This window comes from Neolamprologus multifasciatus, chromosome 14 (assembly GCF_963576455.1).
Source record: "Neolamprologus multifasciatus chromosome 14, fNeoMul1.2, whole genome shotgun sequence".
NCBI classification, from domain to species: domain Eukaryota; kingdom Metazoa; phylum Chordata; class Actinopteri; order Cichliformes; family Cichlidae; genus Neolamprologus; species Neolamprologus multifasciatus.
Window position 1 is genome coordinate 5,474,934 of NC_140452.1, and position 21,168 is coordinate 5,496,101.

Below are 21,168 nucleotides of genomic sequence, written 5' to 3' on the forward strand. Positions count from 1 at the left end.
CGGATACAAGCGGCGGAAATGAGCTTCCTCCGAAGGGTGGCTGGCCTCTCCCTTAGAGATAGGGTGAGAGGTTTGGCCATCTGGGAGGGGCTCAGAGTAGAGCCGCTGCTGCTCCACATCGAAAGGAGCCAGCTGAGGTGGTTCGGGCATCTGGCAAGGATGCCTCCTGGGCGCCTCCTGGGTGAGGTGTTCCAGGCATGTCCCACCGGGAGGAGGCCCCGGGGCAGACCCAGGACACGCTGGAGAGATTATATCTCTCGGCTGGCCTGGGAACGCCTTGGTGTTCCCCCGGATAAGCTGGAGGAGGTGGCTGGGGAGAGGGAGGTCTGGGCCTCTTTGCTTAGGCTGCTGCCCCCGCGACCCGGCCTCGGATAAAGTGGATGAAGATGGATGGATGGATGGATGATGGTAGTGTTCAAAATAACAAGGGCCATGAAAAGGAGACTCAAACTAAATCCACAGTACTTCAGAAGGAGGATGGAAACACAAGAGACCGCTATCAAAATAAAATAGGGGGGAAAGCTACAAACCAAAACTAGCATGTGTTATGATAATGATAAAAGCCAACACAAGACTCTGATCTTCAGATACCAGAAAACATATTAACCAAGAATAAAAACCCGAAAAATGTAACCAGAGTCTGTAAGAATGAAGTAAATATGCCGTCTCAGGAAAATGCTAAAGGGGCCACTTTCTTGACTAGATCGTAGTATGAGAAGCACATGCAACAGAGGCAACATGCTTGGCAGCAAATGCAGCTCCTTTTTTTCATATCAAAGAGTGAGCGTGCACATGCAGGTGTGCACCTCTGTGTTCATTACGTGCCAGCTGTAGGGCACGTGGCATTAGGAGCTCTAGTAGATTTTTGTATGAATTCTTGCTGTGGATACATTTGGAAGGATATTTTTCTAAAATAGGAGGAAATAGATCGTTTTCACTTTGGGAAACAGCCTTTTTAATGGCTCAATCGATATATTCCAGGAACGCGAAAGTTTTCAATTCACCTTATAAATCTGGGATTACCAATAATTTGAGAACTTCAATTCAATTCAATTTTATTTATATAGCGCCAAATCACAACAAAAGTCGCCTCAAGGCGCTTCAGAGATACAGAGAAAAACCCAACAATCATATGACCCCCTATGAGCAAGCACTTTGGCGACAGTGGGAAGGAAAAACTCCCTTTTAACAGGAAGAAACCTCCGGCAGAACCAGGCTCAGGGAGGGGCGGGGCCATCTGCTGCGACCGGTTAGGGTGAGAGAAGGAAGACAGGATAAAAGACATGAACTCTGACCTAAAGTGATAATCATGACCAAGTTTGAGCCAAATGTCTCATATGACAAAATGACAAAAGGTTGAAGGTCAAATCTGGATAAACTTGAATTGTTTGGAGAACTTTATCCAATAGGAAAGTGTCAAAAGGTGAGAGGTCAGGGTTCTTTCTCGTCATCGATGAGCAGTTACAGCTGACTAAAGTAAAAGCCTGTAGCTCTTTTCTCTACATTGTTTACCTTTCTGCTGTAGCACGTCTTTTAAAGGGGCAGCCGACTGCTCTGCTGCCAATGCTCAGATCATCCACCGATGACCCGTCGTTCCATTTTCTCTCTGCAGACACCAACGTGCTCCGATACATCCAGCTGACAGAGATGAAGATGAGCAAGAGTGGACAACGGGAACGAGACAGCGGCAAGGAGACCCAGGGCTAACCTTCGACCTTTCCCCCCCTCCTGAACCCTCTGACCTTTCATCCTACAAGTTGTACCTCCCACTCTCCACTCTCTCTTCCTCCCCTGTTGACTCCTCCTGACGGCAACCCTGACAGAAGAGACGCAATCGCCTGCCTGTTACAGACAAACACATATCAAGCGCTGTCTGCGACCCACCCTCGTCCTTCTTCCTCTCCCTCTTCTTCTCCCTCTTTCTCCCTCAGGTGCTGTGGTTCCTCTCCCTCGACGCGGTCAGCAAGGAAACTTTAAAAAAAAGAAGAAAAATCATGAAAATACATGGAAGAAGCTGTAATATATACTCATACAAACCCATCATTGTGGTGGAGTCAAAACGAAGCTTCAGCCCATACACATGACAGACAGACATCTGCGTGATTCAGCAGATGTTGAAAAAACATGGAAAGCATTTTGTTTCTGCTCTCTCGCGCTCTCTTTTTCTCTCCGTTTTATTCTGATCTCTCGAGGAGAATTTTGGGGGATCTCGGGAAGCTCGACCACACCGGGAGGAGGGGCAGGGATGCGTGCGGAAGTGTGTGAAACAGGTTTGGAGAATAAAAATGGGTGCGGTGAGGGGGTGTATATGTGTATGAGACACATGCCAAGACCACATCCCAATTTGATTGTACATCCTAACCCACCAGGTCTCACTCAGGCCACTTACCCAGACTATGAGATGGACTAATATAACAAGTAGAAGAAAAAAAAGCCTGCCTCCGTGCTTAATCTATCACTTTTCTGTCTGGATTTTTCTTTCCTATATCCCATCTATCTCAGTTTCTTGACTGTTTTTTGAATTTAAGGGCTAATTCAAGTGTTTATAACCCCGTATTAGGCTTTTTTAATTTGCTGTCATACTCAGTAGTGAACAATCGGTGGTTAATAGCATCTGTGTGTGCAGCAAAGAGCCTAAATTCTCCAAGCGGTTCATTCCGTTGCCTGATGTACTTTCGTGCAAACTGGTGTGTCTTGAATCTGTTGAATCTCCTGGGTCGTGTGTCGCGTTACTGTTGTTGAGACTGTCGAAGCCCCTCCCTCGCTCCTTCTCATCAACTCCACCATCCTCTGTTCTCCTGTTAATGATGTCACAACGGAAAATAGCCAGTGAGATCTGACTCCCATCAGCTGCCGCTGGCTAGATGGAGATCCACGAGACATTTTTTCAGAGAGAGAGAGAGAGAGAGACACTTTTATCCTTTTATCACTAATGCTGAGGCTTCCCAGACATCCATACACCACCACGGAGACTCTGGGCAGCGTTAGTGCAGGGAAAACGCACACACACACACACACACACATCTGGCCTGATGGCGCAGACTGCCGTCTCGGAGCACTTCACCTAGAGTGAGTCATTTGAGATTTCTCCGGCTTACAGTTTACTGTATGTTGATAGATTAAAACACCTGTGCCGGGCAGATAACACGCAACATTAGCATTGCAGACGATCTGGTTTGTGGATATCCATTACAAGCTGTCAAACTTATCTTGTGACGTGTGAAGCTGAATCATTGATATGTGGCTTTTTATAATAGCTTTCCCACAGGCTTAAATCTGCCTGCTCTGTTCTGCAGAAGGCTGGATTGATCATTTGTGAGAGCATGACCTAAAATATCCCGTGAAAACCCAGTTTCCTCCTTATCATGTGCAAGCCCACCTCCTGCATGTAACATGCGGCTCCAGAGCGTTGCTTCAGATGTTTCGGGATTGGGATTATATCTGCTCTATTGCTTTCTGTCATGGCATGCTGCCACTCAACTGTTTGCTTATACCTCTGTTTTATCCATTCTGCCCTTTATAAACACAGAAGGTGGCGACAGACTGTGATCACAGCAGTAGAATAGGTATGAAATACGTCTTAAAAATTAGGGTCACCTTCCGCCTCGACTAAAACAACTGATTAGTCCACTGCTTAAGAGGCTGAGGAGGAAATCAAGTCAAATAACGGCGTTGGGTGAGGTTCCCCCGCCCCACCCTCTTCCCCGTTTATTTCATTGACCTGCTATGAGGTAAATAGGGACCTAAGTGTGTCAATGGGACTCTGGAGAGACGGCACCACGTGCTGGAGAGACCGGCATGAAACCGAGAGGCTCCGGTGGAGGGAGAAGTAGGCCATCATCAGCCCCACTAAAGCAGCTGCACCTCTAAATTGGCAGCAAACAGCAAGTTTTGAGCTTATTTATCATCATACACTGCACTTAGAAAAAGCGTGTGGACACCTGAGCATTAATCTGCAGCCTGAGTTTGCTGCCATTCAGCCACAAGCTCATTAATGATGTTGGGCGACGACGAGGCCTGGCTCACAGCCGACGAGGCGTTGGATGAAAGCGAGGTCTCGGTCTGCGTTGTTGTGCAAGCTGTAGAATAAGAAATGTAGCAGCAGCGTGCACCAGATCATGAAAAAGCAAATCAGACGTGCACAATATAAACCTCTCTGAGGAACGCAGGCAAAAGTGATCACATAAGCATAAACACGGCTGTGGCTCAAAAGGTAGAACAGGTCATTCGCTAATTGAAAAATTAGTGGTTCAATCCCTGCCTACTCTAGTCGGCACGCCAAATCCCAAGTTGCTCTCTAGTGTGCACGTCAGCGTGTGAATGTTAGATAGAAAGCACATAGACACAAAGGTGAGCCAAGTATTGATACCAGTGCTGTTATTGGTATAGGATCGATACTTCGTTTCTCTCCTTTTCAGTAAATAGCCTAACAAATTGTGTTAAAATAATTATTTTCTGGGAGATTAAAACATACACCTTAAACGTGCACTATAAAAAATGTCTGAACCTTTTCGTGCTGACTATCACATCTATTTTATTTACAGCCTGAAGCACATTTAAACGACAGAAGTTGAACCAAAGTGCTTTAGAGACGACCACATTTACATTCCAGCTCTCCAACAAACAGTTTCAAAATACCTGAAAGGCTGAAAGGTGATTTAGTGGTCATTAAAATGTGTTTGGAATTTGCAAATTGACAATGATCCATCTCATAAATCACAACACACCGCTTTAGCCCAAATAAGCTGCCTTTACAGGCTAAAACTATCGATATCAGTATTGGTATCTGCAATACTGGCCCTGTATTTACTTGGTATCGGATCGATACCAGAATTTGCAGCAGAGCACAACACTACTTCAACATAGGTGCAGGATTTATGTCATAATTATAAAGAAATATAAACATTTACATGCAAGGCTGTCCACATATTTTTGTCCACATGTTGTGGGAAATTGTCTGATTAAGTTGAAGGTTCTGTTTAAGACTCCATCTATGAATTAGTGCCACGATCAGCAACGCTGCTGCAAAGCCCGAGTGAAACATTTGATTTGTATTGGTGTCGTGCAGCTCTGGGGTTAATTAGGATGAAAACACTGAATGCAGAAGCTTTCCTTGCTCCTCCTTTATGCTCTCTCTTGGAGATAAAACACCACAGCAGCAAGGAACCTTGCACCTGCAAGCGCCATCTCCATAACTACCTTGGCCGAGTCCCCTCACCCAGGGGTCCCCTCGAGGATCGGTCTCCTCCCGCGGTCCGCTCTCCACGGCACCAGCCCCCCCCCCCTCCCCCTTCCATCTTGTTTTTGTCTTGCAGTGCTAAGTCATTCTTGCTCAACTTGTACTACTGTACTACGACCGTCTAGGGATTCCTAGCTGCACATAAAACAGGATTGTTTCTAGCCGATTGGTTTCCTTGATTAATGACCAAGCTGACTCGGAGGCTGTTATCGTAAGCATAACCTGACAACATGCTGTCTGTGCAAATGGAGACGGAGACGCCGGATCTCTGTGTCTGTGTAGCTTTGAAAACAAACAAAAAGCACAACAAAAAAGAGAGACGGGAAAGTTAAAAAAAAAAATACTGGCTGTGTTACTTTATTTTGGCTATTTTTACTTTGATGTCATTTAAGGTAAATGTTTGTCAAATGTCAAAGTAGTTTTTGTGAATATATGATACAAATGTACAAAAAAAAACAGAAAAATGGAAAGTTTTATGGTTGTGAAAAGCTTTACTTCACTAAATTACTTTATCAGCGGAAAAGAAAAGCAAGAGATAGAAAAGAGCATTTAACTACGGCTCCTTCACAGAGCTGCTTTGTGACTGTGTCTGTATTTGTTGGTATTTCTGTTGATGTCCTTCAAGTCGAGGGATACAGATACTATTCTGTTTCTGAACAGCGAGGATGAGCAGTAAACACAGGAGTGGACGACACTCTGAGGAACTTGGACCAGAGCTGCTTCTCAAAGCTGCAGGCCTCCATCCTACCTGAAGGGACACAAAGCTGGGCTGTCCAGGCTAAAACTGTGTTTTTGTCTCTCCTCGCTGCCAAGAGGCCTTTCTCTTTTTCCCCTTTCAACTTTCAGACATCCAACAGGCCTCCATCACTGGTTTTACTGAACTGCTAGCCTGGGAATGCACTATTGATTGGTAAATGAAGATTATGAATAAAGTTTCAAACAAAGAGGAATGTTGCTGTTGTGTGGTCATGACTTCATCTAATTTCAGATAAAACTACACAGGAATCTGGAAAATGTAATAATTTGTAAATGAAATGTAGCCATGTGTAGTAACATGTGGACGCAGAAGACAAACAGACCGTGAAGCTGAGCTGAAGAGAAGTTCGTGACAAATAAGGTCTAGTAAGGTTGAAGAAAAGCATTTAAAAGTATAAAGAAGATCAGAAGGAGATGCTTTGTGCCTTTCTGGATCTAAAGAAAAACATGATAGCGTGCCAAGAGAGTAATAGAGGCAGTCAGACATGGAAGAGACATATATTAGGGTGGCGTAGGACATGTATGAGGACAACAAGGGTCTGGTTCTGGGTCCTATTCTTTTTCTTTTGTACATGTTACCTCTAGGACTTATAATTAGGCAGTTCCCTGAGGTGTCTTATCACTTCTATGCTGATGATATTCAGCTCTATTGTTCTTTTAAGCCGATGGAAGCCCATAAACTGTCCTCTTTAATTAAATGTTTAGCTTCCATTGAACAGTGGCTTGGTGACAACTACTTACAGTTGAACTCTGAGAAGTCAGAAACATTAATTATTGCCCCCGACAACCAGATATCTCTAATCAAACAGCATCTTGGTTCTCTTGGCTCATCTGTTCACCTGAGCCTCAGGTACCTTGGTGTGATCTTTGATTCTGCCATGTCCCGAGAACAACACTCTCGCCAGTTGATTAGGAACTGCCTTTTTCAGCTAAGAAACATCTCCAAACTGCGAAGTCTGAGTTAGAAATGGTTATTCATGCTTTTATTTCTTCTCGCTTAGATTATTGTAACAGCCTTTTTCTTTGTTTGAGCAAAAGGAATCTTGAGCGTCTCCAGTCAGTCCAGAATGCTGCTGCAAGGCTTTTAACTAAGACACGAAATAGAGAGCACATTACACCAGTGTTACGTTCATTACACTGGCTTCCAGTACATTTTAGAATTCATTTTAAAATCTTGGTACTGACTTTTAAAGCTTTGAATTGTGATGCCCTGCTTACATTTCTGATCTTTTAGAACCAAACGCTCCCTCTCGCAGCCTGAGATCATCTAATCAAAGACTGTTGGTAGTCCCACGAACTCGTTTTAAGACCAGAGGTGATAGATCTTTTAGAGCGGTGGACCCCAGGTTGTGGAATGCTCTCCCTACATCATTACGTTGCCTTGATTGTATTTATTCTTTTAAAAAGCAGCTTAAGACTCATTTATTTAGATTGGCTTTTAATTAGATTTGTGCTGTGTTTTATTATTAATGTATTTTATGTATTTCTGTTTTATATTACTGTGAAGCACTTTGTGGTTTTTATCCTGTGAAAAGTGCTATATAAATAAATTGATTTGATTTGATTTGATTTGATTTGAACAAGACAGCGGTGAGGTGTGCGGGAGGAGTGACAGATGGGTTCAAGATGGAGGTGGTTTTCCATTAGGGATCAGCTCTGAGCCCCTTCTTGTTCACAGTAGTGATGGACAGGGTGACAGATGAAGTCAGGCAGGAGTCTCCATGGACTATTATGTTTACAGATGACATTGTGATCTGGGGTGCGAGTAAGGACCAGGTGGAGGAGAGTCTGGAGAGGTGTAGGTATGCACTGGAGAAAAGAGGCGTGAAAGTCAGTAGAAGCAAAACAGAAAACGTGAGAATGAGAGGGAGACAGGTGTAACAATGAAGCTGCAAGGAGTAGTGGTAGTAAAGGTAAATGAGTTTAAATACCTGGAGTCAACCATCCAAGCCAAAGGACAGTCTATGAAAGAGGTCATCAAGGTGATTGTGACAGAAGGATAGCAGCATGCTGGATAGGATAGAAGGACGGATGTACGTTTGAAGGTGGTGGCAGTAACAAAAAAGACAGAACTGAAGACATTAAGACTTTCAGTGAGGGTGACCAGAATGGACAGGATTCGAAATGAGTGCATCAGTGGGACAGCTCAGGTCAAACAGCGTGGAGATGAAGTAAAAGAGGCGAGACTGACACGGTTTGGACACGTGCAGAGGAGGGATGTTGAAGATGGAGCTGCCAGGCAGGAGGAAAACTGAGAGATTTGTGGATGCAGCGAAGGAGGGTGGTGTGACAGAGGAGGATGCTGGGGATAAGGTGAGATTGGAGGCAACTGATCCACCAGGGCAACCCCTAAAGGGACCAGCTAGAAGAAGAAGAGCCCTTATTCAAAAAAGCTGCTGAGACTCTCTGATGCTGCAGTTTACTTCACCCCACACTCTGACTCACCTGCACAAATAACTTATTCTACTGACCCGACTCATGATGCAAAGAGGCCTACTTACTTTAGCCGAGGTGCTGTAATTGTAGTGTTACAGTTTGGTTAAAAATAAATAAAAAAGCATGGACAATTTCTTTAGGCTTTCATAATTATCACAATAATTAACTTAATTAAAATTATTATGGAGTGCACCTAGGCTCTGCTTTGACCTCTGATGTGTTGAAAACACGAGGCTGTGAGCAGAGTAAGAGGCTAATATCACTCCCGCATGCTTCATTCTTGTAGAGGTCTGTCTGTGTGGCAGATGGTAAGAAGATGTGACAGAGCATGATGGAAGCAAAGAGAGAGAGGAAAATAAAGGTTACCCCGAGGGTGATGGGAAGGATGAGGAGAGGATCAAAACTGAAGACACGGACAATATTGGAGGACATAAACACTGAAGGATGAGACGGAGGGAGTAACAGAGAGGGAAACACTGAGGCAACTAAACCATGTGCACACAATTCAAGGACCAGAATTTAAACTGTACAATAAGAACTCAAACTAAATTAAAATTTAAAAAACACGACCTTCGAGACACTAGAGCAACAAGGAACCCTAAACAGAAACCCAAAGTCAAGTATATTCTGTAAATATTCAAACCCCAAAACAAAACAAACCACAGGATCAGCCCCTCCAGTCAGACACAGGAATGCTTCACACACTACATAAGAATTAAACTGACTTAGCTCGATTTCTTCTAAAGCTTTGTCAACCAACACAACACATCGAGGTCCACGGAAAGCTAACCTACCCAGTAGATATGTGACAAGGCTGGTATGTCGTGGTTATTAGATAGAGGTGGGAATCACCATACATCCCACGATACGATATTATCACAATACTTAACGCACGATACGATATTATTGCAATTTTTTATAAATATTTTGCGATATTCAGATTCTGTACATAAACTTTATCAATATTCGTTTCATCTAATATCAAAGTCTCACACTCAGTCTTTCTCTCATTTCAGTTTTATTGTTGACAAACTGAACGGTTTGTATTACAGTCTAGTCCAACTTAACTGAATCAACCATCTGGTACAATTATAGCTATTCTGAACTATGCAGTTTGTGAAAACTATGCAGCCCATTCAGCAACTGAAGAATTTGAAAGTAAATTAAAACAAAATATAATTTTACATTAAATAAAAAAGTTTTAAACTTAATTAAAATAAAACATGTCTTAAATTAAAATAAGTAAACTGTCATGTTTATTGCTGCCAAAAAAAAGGTTAAACACACGGATGGAACACAGGATGCTCTGAAGTCAGAGCATGTTCCAGTCCACAAAACCTTTTTTGTAACAAAATATCGATTTCTGCTGTCCCTGTATCGATACATTATTAGCAAACAAAATATCACGATGCTACACAGTATCGATTTTTTCCCCCACCCCTAATATTAGATGTAACTCAGTTCTCTGATATCGATAGGTTCTTTTATTAGTTTCTTTCTTTTTCTTTTTTTTTGGGGGGGTGGGGGTGCTTTTCAGTAGAGGACAGTAATATTTCTGCAGGATTTTCCACCTTTGAATCAGACTACATCATCTGAAGTGAAGTTGCATCCTGAAGGAAATGGTGGCATGAGGGCACTGAGTTTTCTTTATTAATATGTTCAGGATAAATCTTCATTAGTGGTTTAATGATCTGATGAAGATTCAGTTTAAAAAAAAATGAAAATAATAAAGTGAGTCCTTCTGCAGATCTGACGACGCACCAACTGGCAGGCAATCTGGTTAGTTGTTCGCTTTGAAAGTGAACAGAAAACACTCACACACACTCCACGCCTGCCTCTTTTTGCTCTCTGTCCTCCCCTCAACACTGTCACCACCTGACCCAACCTACTGCCCGTGAAATATGTCTGCAGGGACACGACGAGGGGCGGACTGTGGCATAAAAAATAAGAAATATGGTGAAAATATGTGTTGAGGGGAAAAACAAAGGAGGTGGCAAACATGAGAGTCTCATCACAAGACAAAAGACAGATGACGTGTGTGTGTGTGTGTAACAGATGTGATGTTCAGCGTGTTGAACCCTCTCTGCTGTCACTTTATCGCCACTCTCTCTGCTCTTCACTTCATTTTCAGGCTCAGCGTCCATTTTTTTCGTGTGCGTTGTTGCTTTTAATAGCATCACCATGGAAGTGAAGAGGGGTTGCTAGGTAACTGGCTGGCGTCTGAAAGGGTGTTTGATAGGCGGTCATACTGACAGACACAGCAGGAGAGGACTTGTGTATGCGTTTTCTCTGTGTGTGTGTGTGTGTGTGTGTGTGTGTGTGTGTGTGTAACATCTGTATGCACCGCGTTTGAACCGTCTTTACATTGCGAAATCTCACATTTTGTTCACATGTTGATAATTTATTTATTACACCTGTAAGTTTTTGTTAACTGTGCTAAAATGCACGCTAACACATTCACGTGCCATCATCCAGCGCAGCTGCAGTGTCAGGAAGGAACAACGGGAGAAAAACAGCAGGCATGGGAAAGAAATGACATCATAGGGCACAGTGGTGACACCTAGAGGAGTTTGCCTGCTGCTACAGGCGCCTTTGTCTCCGCTGCTGTCAGGAGTGGAAGCTCCCACCAGTGTGAAACGTGAGACAGCAGCAGTGTGATATAACCAAGACCAACTTTAGAGGTCCTTTAATGATGTCCTCCGTCACCTCTGCTACGTCTAACTTGTCTATTTGTCTTGTCGATAGAAGACTGCTGACTTTTCACTGAAAAGACTGAAACACAGGTTACATTGAAAACCAGCCTCCAACACTATATCTAACAGTTTGGGGCTTTTTGAGCGTCTCATGGTGAGAGCACATCTACAGCACTCACAGAAACTTTTTCCCCCCATTAATAAATGAAGTTTTCATTTATAAACTGCATTTTGTATTCACTCAGGTTGACATGTGTTTGATGATCTGAAACATTTAAGTGTGACAAATATGCAAAAAGTAAAACCTATGAAACCAGGAAGGTGACAAATGCCTTTTCACAGCACTGCAACAGGCATCTGTGAAGCTGATATTTCACACCAGAACCATTGAGAAGGATAAACAGAACCGCGGGAACAATAACATGCATGTTTCATTTTGGGGTGTACTGGCCCTTTAAGTGCATTTTGTTGATAATTTCACACCTCAGTCTGAGCTCGATGCTTTCAGTTCTACTTCTTCATCTGAAAGTCTGTGACTTCGTGACAATAACAAGACCAGATGCAGTCGTGACACTGAAGCCTCTTTGTTTGTTTTTATTTTATTGTCTCTCATTCGTTTCACATTTACTCATCATTGAACCGTAGAAACGTCACAGGTTGAGACCGAAGACAACATGGATGTTTCAGCTTCCCAGGTTTTCCTTGGTTTTTCATTTTATACTAAACAAATATATACAGATATCCCAGGAAGAGCATCGCAATCATAATTAACCCTTTTCCATAATAACAATACATTTAATAAATACTCAGTGTTCTTAACCACACAACGGGAATGAGTTTGGGCTCACCCTTCAACCAGTGGGATTGTCATCATCCCATACAAATAATAAACATGCGCGCACACACACGTACTCTCACACACACACAAAGAAATCTGCACAGTCAAGTAATAACATCTGTAGCCAGGATGAACCGTCCTCTGTTCAAAAACTACTCCGGAGATAAAAGTTGATTTGTCAGCCATGACGGGAGCACTTTGTGCCGAGCTGGTCCACCAGTTGCCCAACTTAAAGTGCAGGTGACATCGAACACAGCAGATGAAAAAGAGAGAAGGTGACGTTTGGAATCGAGCGGCGGGCTTCTGTCAGCGCTTTCTACTTTGTGTCCGTTTCAGTGGCGTGAGCAGGATGGGACCAGACTGTCGGTATGTAAGGAATGTCTCCATAAAACGTTTTTTTAAAAAGACGGAAGAGAGGAACAGATGTGTGGCAACCAGTGGTCTCATTTTAAAGAAGTGAAAAACCGTTCACGTGTGAAATGACATGGCGTATCTCCTTAATCCACACGTGTACAGTAATACATACATATACGTATATATATGCATATGTACACATTCACACACAGAGACGCACACTGGGGCTGCTGGACCAATAGAAAAACATTTTTGCTAACAGGCTGCAGCAGGGATGGTGCAAGCACTGAGAAAATAAACTCTGATTTATTTATTTTTTCAATTTTTACCTTACAAGGCTGAGGATATACACCACCAGTGAGAAAAAGGCTTTTTCCTGTCTCGAGTCTGGGAGAGAAGAGGACGACAGATGACGCGTGTGAGGATGAAGAAGGTGGAGCTGATTTTATAGGGTTGTTTGTGCACTGGCATGACAAACAGTGTGCAAAAAAGGAACAAGGACACAAGATTTTCACAATATCAGCGCCCCTTTTTTTTTAAATAATGAAAATGCTCCGCCTTCAGGGAAGAAACATGCAAGCAGAAAGTGGAAAGCTATGCAGACGGGCAAAAGCACAAGCAGATGGATTGAAATGAGCAGTTAGTGAAGTCACAGAACGGCTGTTTGAGTACTCGAATGGCTTTTGAGGAATCGTAGCCTGGTCGTAGGGCACCAGGAAGCAGGTAGAGATGGCCTTTCTGGGCAGGAAAAGAAAGGTAAAGTGGGACTGGGCGCACTACAAGGCTGTTAAAAAGGCCTCTTGGACCCTCGGTGTCGTGCACTATCAGCGAATGGCTTTCTGTGAGGGTTTAACACCTTATTAGGGCACGCAAGTGAGGTGAGTTGCACGAGGGTCCTTAAAACAACAAGAGAAGAAGTGGGATGTTTTTGCAAACTTCGGTGAGAGTGCACTTTGCTCGGCTCAGACATCAGTAGGCGTTCCTTGTTCGGCCCAAGCTGTCATGTCCTGGAACAGGTCTGAATGCAAAAGAAAACAACCTTAAAATGTTCGTTTATTCTTTGATTTTTACTACGAGTACTGCTGCCCACATAGGGTGGCAGGCTGTAGCTGCCCGCACAGAGGAACAGTGTGGTCCAGATTCTGGCCCTCCATGTCCATGTCCATCAGGTTGGGTCGCGCCGCACTAGCGCTGCTGTCCCCTGAACCGAGGGGGCTGTCGCAGCTGCTGCCCGGCGATGAGCTCAGGGTCCGGGAGAGAGAGCCCAGCTTCCAGGGATCAGGTCTTACCCGGGATGGCGTTGGCCTCGGTCGCGGGGCAAACTCCAGCGTCTTGGGCCTCTCCAGGGGGCTGATGAGGCTGTGAGGATCCGGGTCGGGGATGGGTGGAGCGGGAGCTTTACGCCGGTGAGGGTAGATAATGGCAGGTTCAGGTAGCCGGGGGATATCCAGCTTGTCCTGCATACCTAAGAATAATAACAGAGGTGTGTCATGTTTCAAGCAAACACTTCGTGGTTTAAGCTGCTCAGATACGTGTGTAGTAAAATAAATGCCTGTGGGCTGAAGCTCAAAACGAATGTTTCGCATCAAATCTCTGTCTCACATTTTATGCACAAAGCAGTTAAGTGAGAAAATCATCTGCGGATTAACTCACTAGAAAATATTCAGCAGCTGCAGCTGTAGATCAGATGATGAGGCAATGTTTTGCATATGTTGGCCCACTAACTGCAAATTTGTGTGTAATTTATGTTGCCTCACATCTTTTACTTTAGGAAAGTTTGTAAGATGTAAGTACTGCAAGGTATAAGCAAATATTGCAATTACATTCAACACCGGGGGTCATCTTAGCATGCATACTGCAGCGAAAAGTCCAACATAAAGTACGAGTACACAAAGAAATAATAAAACAATAAAGAGGGAAAGCTAGGAAACATAAGAGTACGGTTAGAGAGCTGGCAAGTGGAAGAGCTGCAGGTATAAATACTGAGAAGACCACATAATAAGTGAACACAGGCGTGGCACAGGAAGTGCAGAAACTACCTGAAGTGTAAGTCAAACCTCCTTTTCCTAATTGCAGCAAAGGCGTGAAGGAGAACTGACAATGGTACAGCAGACGTCTGCCCCGCTGAAACTACAATGTCCAGAAGCTGGACTTCAAAATGCAAATTTAACATCATGACAGCATGTTGTCATCCTCAGCAGCAGATTGAGTTTATCCCACCAGTTAACGGTCAGAGTGTTGGGGGCTGACCTGAAGTAAAAACTTAATGAACGATAATCCTGAAGGCTGGCAAATAATCATGGACAATACTAATGCAGAGCGAAGCACTGAAAAACCTTAAATGCACTGTGATATAATAAACATTACCGATAATCTGATTAAGAGAGGCAACACCATGAGGAAAAGTAGATTTTATTACAGCAACATAAAGTTCAGAGTTCCGCTGTGAATAGAAAACACGCTTATAATTAACATTTACATGATCTGCACCACTTTGTTGGTTTTGTTGATCATTTTGCATCGCAGTGAGTGGGATGTAATCATCTCCTTTCCTTTCGTGAAGGGTGCTCCAGTGTAGCATCCATCAAAGGAGGTCATAAACGAGGTACTGAAGCTGCCCTGCAGTTACTTCAGGGTCACTTTGCACAGCAAATTTGACTCGATTGTACCCAGAGATTTCAAAATAAAGCATGATGTGACTAACACAGCACAGATGGAACTGACTGTGGTGGGGTATGTGCTTGTAATCGATGCACAGAGGAAAGATAGTGGATATACTCAGTGGCGGTCCTAGCCTGTTTGGCGCCCTGGGCGAACACCCCCTCTGGCGCCCCCCACACACACACACACACACGAAGAGAGAGACAGCGTATGCATTGTATGCAAACGGCTACTAAACAGACATCATAATTCGTCATACAATGAGAACAGGACAAATCAACAATTGACACTGACTAAGTTATATTATATTATTGTATATATTGTTTGGAGTGGGGGAAACTGGCACGGGGCATTGCCGTCCTGGAGAAAGCAAAGCATATGCTGGATCAGAAAGCACTGCACATTTTATACTGTGCTTTACTACTGCCATATATGAGCTACTGTGTAGAGGTCTGGGGAAACACATACAAAAGTAACTGTAGTTTTCTCTGGTCCCCTCCCCAATCAGACCAGGAGTGACATGTTTAGCCGCATGTTCTCCTTAAATTGCTGGCTGTCTGAGTGGTGTCCCAGAAACGATGTGGGCTTCATAGATAATTGGCAAACCTTCTGGAGGAAACCTGGTCTTGTTAGGAGAGATGGCATCCATCCCACTTTGGATGGAGCAGCTCTCATTTCTAGAAATATGGACAAATTTATTAAACCCCTCAAAACATGACTATCCAGAGTTGGGACCAGGAAGCAGAGTTGCAGTCTTACACGCCTCTCTGCAGCTTCTCTCCTCCTGCTACCCCCCCAAAAACCCATCTCCATAGAGACTGTGTCTGCTTCCAAAAAGACAAAAAACAAACTAAAAACCAGCAACAAACAACTTAAACAATCACAAAGAAAGAACAATACAGTATCCACATCTGAACCAAAGAGTAAAACAGTGAAATGTGGATTATTAAATATTAGGTCTCTCTCCTCCAAGTCTCTGTTAGTACATGACTTAATAATTGATCAACAAATTGATTTACTCTGCCTTACAGAAACCTGGTTGCAGCAGGATGATTATGTTAGTTTAAATGAATCAACACCCCGAGTCATTCTAACTACCAGAAATCTCGAAGCACAGGTCGAGGGGGCGGTGTGGCAGCAATTTTTCACACCAGTCTATTAATTAATGAAAGACCAAGACAGACTTTTAATTCATTTGAAAGCCTGATGCTTAACATTGTCCACCCCAGCTGTGAAACTCAGAAACCAGTCTTACTTGTTATCATCTATCGTCCACCTGGGCCTTACACAGAGTTTCTGTCTGATTTCTCAGACTTTATATCTAATTTAGTTCTGAGCTCAGATAAAATAATTATTGTGGGTGATTTTAACATCCATGTAGATGCTAAAAATGACAGCCTCAACATGGCATTTAATCTGTTGTTAGACTCAATTGGTTTCTCTCAAAATGTAAAAGAACCCACCCACCACTTTAATCACACTCTAGATCTTGTTTTAACATATGGCATAGAAACTGAACATTTAACAGTGTTTCCTGAAAACCCTCTCCTGTCTGATCATTTCTTGATAACATTTACATTTACAATAATTGATTACGCAGCAGTGGAGAGTGGACTTTATCAAAGTAGATGTCTTTCTGAAAGCGCTGTAACTAAGTTTAAGAATATAATCCAGCCACTGTTATCATCGTCAATGCCCTGTACCAACACAGAGCAGAGCAGCTATCTGAACGCTACCCCAACAGAGGTCGATTATCTTGTTAATAATTTCACCTCCTCACTACGTACGACTCTGGATACTGTAGCTCCAGTGAAAACTAAGGTCTCTAATCAGAAGTACCTGACCCCGTGGTATAATTCTCAAACACGTACCCTAAAGCAGATGACTCGTAATCTGGAGAGGAAATGGCGTGCCACAAATTTAGAGGATCATCATTTAGCCTGGAGAAATAGTTTGTTGCTTTATAAGAAAGCCCTCCGCAAAGCCAGAACAGCTTACTACTCATCACTGATTGAAGAAAATAAGAACAACCCCAGGTTTCTCTTCAGCACTGTAGCCAGGCTGACAAAAAGTCAGAGCTCTTTTGAGCCAACCATCCCTTTAACGTTAACTAGTGATGACTTCATGAACTTCTTCACAAATAAAATTTTTATCATTAGAGAAAAAATTACCAATAATCATCCCACAGATGTAATATTATCTACAGCTACTCTTAGTTCCATTGATGTTAAGTTAGACTCTTTTTTTCCAATCGATCTTTCTGAGTTAACTTCAATAATTACTTCCTCCAAACCATCAACGTGTCTTTTAGACCCCATTCCTACAAAATTGCTCAAAGAAGTCCTGCCATTGGTTAATTCTTCGATCTTATATATGATCAACCTATCTCTAATAATCGGCTATGTACCACAGGCCTTCAAGGTGGCTGCAGTTAAACCTTTACTCAAAAAGCCATCTCTAGACCCAGCAGTCTTAGCTAATTATAGGCCAATCTCCAACCTTCCTTTCATATCAAAAATCCTTGAAAGAGTAGTTGTCAAACAGCTAACAGATCATCTGCAGAGGAATGGTTTATTTGAAGAGTTTCAGTCAGGTTTCAGAGTTCATCACAGCACAGAAACAGCTTTATTGAAGGTTACAAATGATCTTCTTATGGCCTCTGACAGTGGACTCATCTCTGTGCTTGTCCTTCTTGACCTTAGTGCAGCATTCGATACTGTTGACCATAATATCCTATTAGAGCGATTAGAACATGCTGTAGGTATTACAGGTATTGCACTGCAGTGGTTTGTATCATATCTATCTAATAGACTCCAATTTGTGCATGTAAATGGAGAGTCCTCTTCACACACTGAGGTTAATTATGGAGTTCCACAGGGTTCGGTGCTAGGACCAATTCTGTTTACATTATACATGCTTCCCCTAGGCAGCATCATTAGAAGACATAGCATACATTTTCACTGCTATGCAGATGACACCCAGCTCTATCTGTCCATGAAGCCAGATAACACACACCAATTAGTTAGACTGCAGGAATGTCTTAAAGACATAAAGACTTGGATGGCCACTAACTTTCTGCTTCTTAACTCAGATAAAACTGAGGTCATTGTACTCGGCGCTGAAAAGCTTAGAAATATGGTATCTAACCAGATTCTTACTCTGGATGGCATTACCTTGGCCTCCAGTAACACTGTGAGGAACCTTGGAGTCATTTTTGACCAGGATATGTCCTTCAACGCACATATTAAACAAATATGTAAGACTGCGTTCTTCCATTTGCGCAACATCTCTAAAATTAGAAATATCCTGTCTCAGAGTGACGCTGAAAAACTAGTTCATGCATTTATTACTTCCAGGCTAGACTACTGCAATTCATTATTATCAGGATGTCCAAAAAACTCACTGAAAAGCCTTCAGTTAATCCAAAATGCTGCAGCAAGAGTACTGACAGGGACTAGAAGGAGAGAGCATATTTCTCCTGTTTTGGCTTCCCTTCATTGGCTTCCTGTTAAATCCAGAATTGAATTCAAAATCCTGCTCCTCACATACAAGGTCTTAAATAATCAGGCCCCATCTTATCTTAATGACCTTGTAGTACCATATCACCCTATTAGAGCACTTCGCTCTCGCTCTGCAGGCCTACTTGTTGTTCCTAGAGTATTTAAAAGTAGAATGGGAGGGAGAGCCTTCAGTTTTCAGGCCCCTCTTCTGTGGAACCAGCTTCCAGTTTGGATTCAGGAGACAGACACTATCTCTACTTTTAAGATTAGGCTTAAAACCTTCCTTTTTGCTAAAGCATATAGTTAGGGCTGGACCAGGTGACCCTGAATCCTCCCTTAGTTATGCTGCAATAGATGTAGGCTGCCGGGGGATTCCCATGATGCATTGAGTTTTTCCTTTCCAGTCACCTTTCTCACTCACTATGTATTAACTGACCTCTCTGTATTGAATCGTATCTGTTATTAATCTCTGTCTCTCTTCCACAGCATGTCTTTATCCTGTCTTCCTTCTCTCACCCCAACCGGTCGCAGCAGATGGCCGCCCCTCCCTGAGCCTGGTTCTGCCGGAGGTTTCTTCCTGTTAAAAGGGAGTTTTTCCTTTCCACTGTCGCCAAAGTGCTTGCTCATAGGGGGTCATATGATTGTTGGGCTTTTCTCTGTATCTATGAAGCGCCTTGAGGCAACATTTGTTGTGATTTGGCGCTATATAAATAAAATTGAATTGAATTGAATTGAATTGAACACACAAACAATAACTGTAATAGAGAAAAGGGCCATTAGATTAATAAATAATGTGGGGTACAGGGACCATACAAATGCACTCTTTGTCAAAATGCAAGCTATTAAATTCCAAGACTTGGTGAAGCTTAAAACAGCGCAAATAATGTATAAAGTAAGAAATAAATTGCTTCCAAAAGAAATCTGTAAATTGTTCATAGAAAGAGAAGGTGGGTATAACTTAAGAGGGAAATGGAATTTAAAAATACAAAGTGCTAGAACAACTTTAAGAACTATGTGTATCTCAATTGCAGGAGTTAAATTATGGAACAGTCTAACAGAAGAAATAAAAGAAAGTAAAAACATAAAAAAGTTTAAAGTAAAATATAAAAACCTAATTTTAAATAAGTATAAGAATGAAGAAAACGGGGTTAACCCAGGACGGTGATGTTGCTGGTAATGGTGTTGTGGTTCTTTTTTGGGGGTTTTTTTGTTGTTTTGTTTTTTTTTGTTTTTCCATAACTTGTGTATCTGCAAATATACACATTCTGTATTTTTCATATGAAAGAAACTATACTGTGGTGGGGCTGCTAATTTCTTGTTTTTGATTTATGTATGTTTTGTTTTGTTTTGCTTTACTTTTGTTTCATATGTTGTTTGTTTAATTTAAGACTAAAAAAATAAAAAAATTAAATGAATGAGAGGTAAAACTTGAGGGGGTAGGGACAAATAAGTAAATACTTCTGCCTACTCCTTTTCAAACAAATAATGGAATAATATTTTGTAATGATTGTGAAGGCTCATGTTTGAAATGTTTGAAATAAAAATGAACTGAACTGAGTTTAGTTTGTTACTGTTACTATTTTTACCATTTCTTCTTGGAGGAACTGTAACCCACATAATTTCCTTAGGGATTAAGAAAGTATCCTGATTCTTAATGTTTTAGGATACATGACCTGCCATTATCCAATGACACATCTGCTTACCTGCATCTTTTGCTTGTTTCTCCTTGTAGGAGCCATAATTAAATGTATTGAATTTTAATGATCACTGGGTTTTCTTTTGTTTGGTTGCTATGGTGATGTGTAACGGGAGTCACGTGGGTGCTAGCGGCGACATTAAGAGGGCGTTGTCAGTCTGTCGTAGTGTAGAGCCTGTGATGTTTTAAGAGTTTGAATCGTGAGCCGATCACATTGCTCTGTAAACTTTTCAAGCACTTTAATAAACCAGCGAGCAATTCCACCTCTCGCATTATTGCGTAAAGTTGACAGGCAAATAGGCCGGCTCAGTCCCCGGCCTCTACTCCTCCTCTTCTTTTCTCTTTTTTAGAGTTTAAAAACGGGTTGTGTGTGAGACTTTAAATCAACAAAATATAAAATATACATTTTAAATTGTTATTGATCCCTTTACCCCTGATCCTAAAGTGTATATTTATTTTCTTACTCTTCTTATATTTATTGTTTGTTTACTTGCACTGCTGTAACTGGAGCCTCGTCGTCTCGTCTCTCTGTATACTGGACTGTATGTAGCGGAGATGACAATAAAGTTTACTTTGACTTCAGCAGCGAGCAGGCGCACCGAGGGCTCTCGCGCTCACTTTTCGTGTATAGAATTTTGAAAAAACATCGGTGCAAATTATAAGTCTGTATCATGATGTCTGCTGTTTTCGTGTTTGTTGGTTTGTTTGTAATTTGTTTTATTTTGCGAGTTGGTAATTTTTGCTGCTCCAGCCAGCCAGAGCATCCCCCGCCCTCTCCTGCCTGGGCCGCAAGCAGCAGGCGCACCTAGCAAACGGAGGGCGCCCTTACTCCCAGCAAATGGGCGATAGAAAGCCGATGCCATTCCCAATATGCGCTGGCATGATGTCGGGGCAGCATGAGAACAAGCCGTGATGCCGCCCCCACCACGATGCCGCCCCGGGCAACCGCCTGTGTCGCCCGTATCTAAAACCGCTACTGGATATACTGGTGAAAG

The 21,168-nt window shown here is 42.5% G+C and overlaps 2 protein-coding genes across 2 annotated transcripts in view; one reads left to right on the forward strand and one right to left on the reverse strand.

Moving 5' to 3' along the window:
• ttc9b (tetratricopeptide repeat domain 9B) overlaps nt 1-3,546 on the forward strand; it is a 43,954-nt gene extending 40,408 nt beyond the window's left edge. Inside the window, exon 3 of the mRNA XM_085183849.1 lies at nt 1,613-3,546. Coding sequence (XP_085039975.1) covers nt 1,613-1,707 — 95 coding nt within the window. The 3' untranslated portion in view covers nt 1,708-3,546. The remainder of the gene's footprint in view (nt 1-1,612) is intronic.
• Nucleotides 2,894-21,168, reverse strand: part of map3k10 (mitogen-activated protein kinase kinase kinase 10) — a 71,870-nt gene continuing 53,595 nt past the window's right edge. The window contains exon 11 of the mRNA XM_085183840.1: nt 2,894-13,781. Within this exon, the coding sequence (XP_085039966.1) occupies nt 13,387-13,781 (395 nt within the window). The 3' untranslated portion in view covers nt 2,894-13,386. The remainder of the gene's footprint in view (nt 13,782-21,168) is intronic.